Source organism: Lonchura striata, chromosome 5 (genome assembly GCF_046129695.1).
Source record: "Lonchura striata isolate bLonStr1 chromosome 5, bLonStr1.mat, whole genome shotgun sequence".
Lineage (NCBI taxonomy): Eukaryota > Metazoa > Chordata > Aves > Passeriformes > Estrildidae > Lonchura > Lonchura striata.
The window spans coordinates 35,547,537-35,552,536 of NC_134607.1; the positions used below are offsets into that span (position 1 = coordinate 35,547,537).

Sequence of the window (5,000 nt, forward strand, 5' to 3'; positions counted from 1 at the left end):
TGGGCTCCGAGGGTCGCATGTGCAAGTGGGTCATCATTGCTTGAAGACGTTCGCGTTCTTTAGAAAGCTGTTAAGAAAGAGTGGGATCAGAAGCATTTTAGAAATGACTGATACAGCTATTTCACTGCAGTGATACATCTTATCATTGAGCCTGTCTTGGTGTAATGATTCCTGCATATAAAAGTCTGTGTCAGTGGAAACTTATCTAAGAGGAAATGCAACTTTGGGAATAGAAAGAAAGAAAGGAAAGAAAAAAAAACAACAAAAACTTTATAGCCTTTCATATGTTAAAAGGTCAGAGAAAACAAATAGCACTTCATCTTTTTGTCAATAAGAGAATTGAGGTCACAGTTGACTCGACAGTAACAAGTTACTAAGACCATAAATTAGAAGGCCCATAGTGTCGCTTTAAAGTCCTGCGGACACTGTTAGCAATGGACTAGTGCCAACAGCTGTGAAGGGGTGAAGGGTCCTCAAAGCACAGTGCCTGCCAGGATTGACTACACACTTCATCCTTTCCCACTGAGGTCCAGTTAGTGCCCCCTGCAATCTGCCATCATCAATCTAATTCAATAGAGTGACAGAGCCCAGGCAGTGTGAAACACTGAACTCTGCCATCGAGTCGGCATCAACACTGCACTGGGTCTCATTACAACTGATGGACCCTACTTCGCTAGCAGTCAGACAAAGCAAAAAATGGCATAATTGGTCACAGCACAAGCTAAATCTTCAACTGTTAGATTACAGCCTAGGCTTTGTAAATGGTAAACAATTCCTATGAAGCCCTATGGTGCCTTCAAAAAACATCATGTTACTTAAACCTCTACTTTTTCCTAACTGATACCGTTTTCTGATCATATATTATGTAAATAATTCTAGTTTCAGGTTCAAATAAGGTACCAAATTAAAAGTAAAAAATTAAACAGGAGGAAGTACTTGAAATATGCAACTTATTGATGAAAATAGCAGAATATAAAAGAGAAAAATGTATTTTACAACATGAAAAGATTTTTTTTTTTTTTTTCACAAACTAGTTTGCAAGAAGAAATGTTCAAAGTTTTACTCTAGTGATTTGGCTCTGGCTACCTAAAACATGATTTCAACATTAACTGCAACAAGACTTAAACTTGGTGTTTAATGCTACCATTTTCCAGAGGGTTCTTGCTCTTACAAGAGCTGTAGACTGAGACTGGACAAAGGAAAACAACTTGCAAGTAATTTGAAGAGAGGGAACTATCTTTAGTACTGCAGGTATTTAATTTGATCAAGTGCATATTCTATTAAAGAACATTTCAGGCAAGAGGTGGGAAGAAGGTTCCTTCTTCTCATTATGTGTAGCTTCATTCTATGTGTGTGATGTTCTAGTCACATACTATTTGCCATTTCATAAATTCGTAACAAACCTAACAAACAAATTAAGCTAACATTATTGCTTAAATAACATAAAAGAAATAACAGCTTTACCTGGGTTTAAAAACCACTCATTTCAAGAGAAATGAGAACAAATTACATTATTGTATGTTCCTCTCATTGTTTTGGATTTCCAGCATTAAAGAAAAAAAGACCCAAAAAAGCCTCGGCTGAAAGAATAATAAATATTCGTATGTGAAAGAGAAATGTGAGATAACATTCCAAAAAGGTGCGAAAGGTAGGAGTTGTTATACTTCTTTCTCTACACATGGCAAGAAACAAGGACAAAAATCTTGGTCCCTTGTTGCATCTCTTTCTCCCCTGAGCAGGCCCACAAGGGCACAGGACTGCTGAGACATGCCCCCCCCCCGTGACTGCTGCATGGGCAGGAGGAGACAGCGTGGTGCAAGTGTCCTGCATGGTCACCCCTGAGGCTTGTGCCCAACCTCAGTAGCCTGTAGGAGTAGCCACAATACTGGAAGACCCCAGGGGTCCTCATCACTCCCCGCATAAGCAGAAGGGAGCATTCACATACATGCAGTGACCTCTAATGGTTAGAGCACGCACAGGGCACTGCGGGCCAGCGGTCGGAGGCATGGCACTCCCTGGAGACCTTCCTGAGTGGGTCTGACATTACATCTTCTTGCTTGCAGAAAAATGCCCCTATCAAGCTGGGAGGCATTTTGGGTGGAGATATGCTCTGCTAGTCTTTTATCCCACAGAAAAGCACAGACAAGCACTGGGTCAGAAGGGGAAGAAGGAAGAGGGGTCCTGACCCAGCATTTTAAAATGTGAAGATGGCTTGGATCCAGTCTTTGCTCCAGGGACCGTGTTTTTCATTTGTGATGAATAGCATTAGAGTCTTAGTTCAAGCAAAATACTGTAGACAATCTTGATGTTAGATAATTATTGCATAATTTATAATGTGAAAAATCTTTAAGTAACAAACCCTCCCTTATTCATGAATATCAACAAATTTAATGTAAGAAACATATGTCTTTAAGCTAGAGTCACAAAGGCAAGTGTTTTCAATTTAGTTTAGGTTAACAGTAAATAAGTAATAGGATAACACATCTCTATAACAAACCTGTATTTCTAACTGCTGAACCACTTGCATTTGCACCCGACACTGAGCAGTACTTCTGTCATCCAATGCATGTTCATTGTTAAGGTGCCTAGAGAAGGAAGACAGTGTTAAGATGAGGAAATAACTTTATGAGTACATTTTTCTCTCCTGCACATATGGCTTTAATTCATTCCAATGGTAGTTGTGCTAGAAAGAGCATGCCATACAGAAAACAATACAAAATAACAAAACTGATTATTTCATTTAGTTCTACAAAATTTCCCAGGGAGGACTGTCACATACACAGTTTCTATCTCATAGGTCACATATCACATCTAAGGGCTAGTGTAACCAGTTATGAATATTTGTTACAATGACTGAACTGGTTTCCATTCCCTATTGCTGTTGCAGATGAAGACAATCACCTTACAAATGAGTCTTCAAAAGATATAACTGCTTTTAGACTGCTCTAAATACTGAGAATTAATGTAGACTTTGTTAAGATTTCTCTATCTGCTCTTCTTCAATCATTAAGCAACAAGAGAACATCCACTCCTCCTCCCCAAAATCAGAGCTGCAGGGGAACAGCCAAATTTCAATGCAGTTTCTAGAAGTAGACTCTGAGGATGATGGAAGTGATTGCCTCTCTCAGTATGAAGAAAAGTGTGTGAGGTAGAGGCAAAGAAAGGACCAGCTATACACTTTATTAACACAACAAGCTTCCTGGGAAAGGTTCAGGCTACACAGGTGAGCTTATCAAAACAAAAAACACACTCTGCAACAGGGAAAGAGGACCTCAATGAGCAGCTGCCTGAAACTCAAGTTCAGCCCAGACCCAAATGGCTGTCCTCCAGACATCTCAATTGAGCATAAATTTACAAAGATCAAATAATATTTTTTGAAGGATTATGTGTCCATTTTCTTATCTCTTTCTTCCAGGATCAAGAAGTCCTTTTAGAGCTTTAGTAGTGGGCTTTCTGTTCCATGGAGAAGAAAACATAAGGATCAGGTTAAAGAAGAAATAGGAGCAAAGGAGTTCTGCCTGTAAATGCAGATTTACTGGCTATTTCCACTGTAGGCATGAGGGGAAAGCTTTGCAAAGATGGGAGTCACAGATGGTCTCACAGTTATAAGAACTAAGTTTTCTATACCATGGAGGAAATGTATCTTCTTTTTCTTTTCTAGCAGAATTAATCAGAGACCTGTGCAGTCATTTGATTGTTAATATATGGGGAAAATGTATTTGTTAGAAATAGTGGGAAAATACAGTGACTGTATCACTTCTATTGACATCTGTGTCTTTTAAATCATGAATTCACAGGCTAAGGACCCTATGATAGTTTTCAGGTGAGTAAAATGTTCTGCTATTCTTGAAACAGGGATGGCTGAGGAAGAGATGTTAAGTAATTGTCAAAGGTTTTGTTCATTCTTTTAATATAAAATTCTTTAAGAATACACATGTAACTTGCTAGGTAGTTTATACTAAGTTCAAGCATCACCAAGGACACATTTCCTTTATGTGAGCCATAAAACCTATAATTTATTTATTTGCAAAGTAACTGACTTCATCCTCCCATTGATGCAAAAATGCACAATCAGTTTAAAAAGCAGGTAATTGCTCAGAACATCCCATTCACTTGTTTTCCAAAATTTTGATTCAGAAGAATTTTAGTCCCTCAATTACACAGGCATGATAGTGCATGGCCTGTTAACGTAATGGTTTAATATTTTCAGTTAATTGGGTACAAAATTGCCAGAAAAAGGTCTGAAGACAGGTTTTACCTCTGCATCATTGCCACTATCACCAGTGCACAGCAGTACACTGTGCTTCCACATGCACACATGTACACATGTTTCCACATGCATGCTCACAAGTACATGGGGATAATATGAGCGTAAGCAAGAGTACAAGTGTAAAAGATCTCCCAGACCAGGTCTGAGGCTACTGCATACTCATGATTATTTATTAGTTATTACAACACCATATGTTTGCATAGCACCTTACAAAATAGATACAGACATAGTCCTTGCCCTGAGGAACTTTAAATGTAACAGCAGTATGCAGTGTGGGAGAAGAAAGTCCAGTGTAATGTAATTCCAATATGATTACACGGTAACTTGGGAGTATGTTGCAAGTTTCTTGAGAGTTAACACAGTAATCTTCAGAAACTTGTGAGATACACACATTTTTTTACACCATACTTTTACTGTGCATTTTGCTGTGCATTTTGGAGCAAAGCTACTTATGGAAACAGTAAGAGTGTAAAACTTGTTTTAAGAATTTTTTTTTCTGATCTTTCTTGCCTATGAAGTAGGCTTGTGTTATTTATCATGCATGTACAGGCAATATTGTTAAAGAAAAACTAGGTCTAATACATTTTTAAAAACCTCTAAAATAACTTTTCTCTGTATTAAGTTGCTTCACTGCCAGGGTCCAGTATGTGTCAATCTATCAAGACCGAAATACATTTTTTCCTTCAGAAGGCTGGAAATAATTTCCTCCAAGGCTGGAAAAGGTTTGTTG

General features: G+C 38.3%; 1 protein-coding gene across 12 annotated transcripts in view; it reads right to left on the bottom strand.

Moving 5' to 3' along the window:
* The window catches only part of FOXP2 (forkhead box P2), a 398,909-nt gene that overhangs the window by 41,423 nt on the left and 352,486 nt on the right, over positions 1-5,000 (bottom strand). For all 12 annotated transcript variants that reach the window (XM_077783452.1, XM_077783451.1, XM_077783445.1 and 9 more), the window contains 2 exons: positions 2,498-2,585; positions 1-67 (listed from right to left, as the gene is read on the bottom strand). The exon at positions 1-67 is cut by the window's left edge. In XM_077783452.1, the coding sequence (XP_077639578.1) occupies positions 1-67; positions 2,498-2,585 (155 nt within the window). The remainder of the gene's footprint in view (positions 68-2,497; positions 2,586-5,000) is intronic.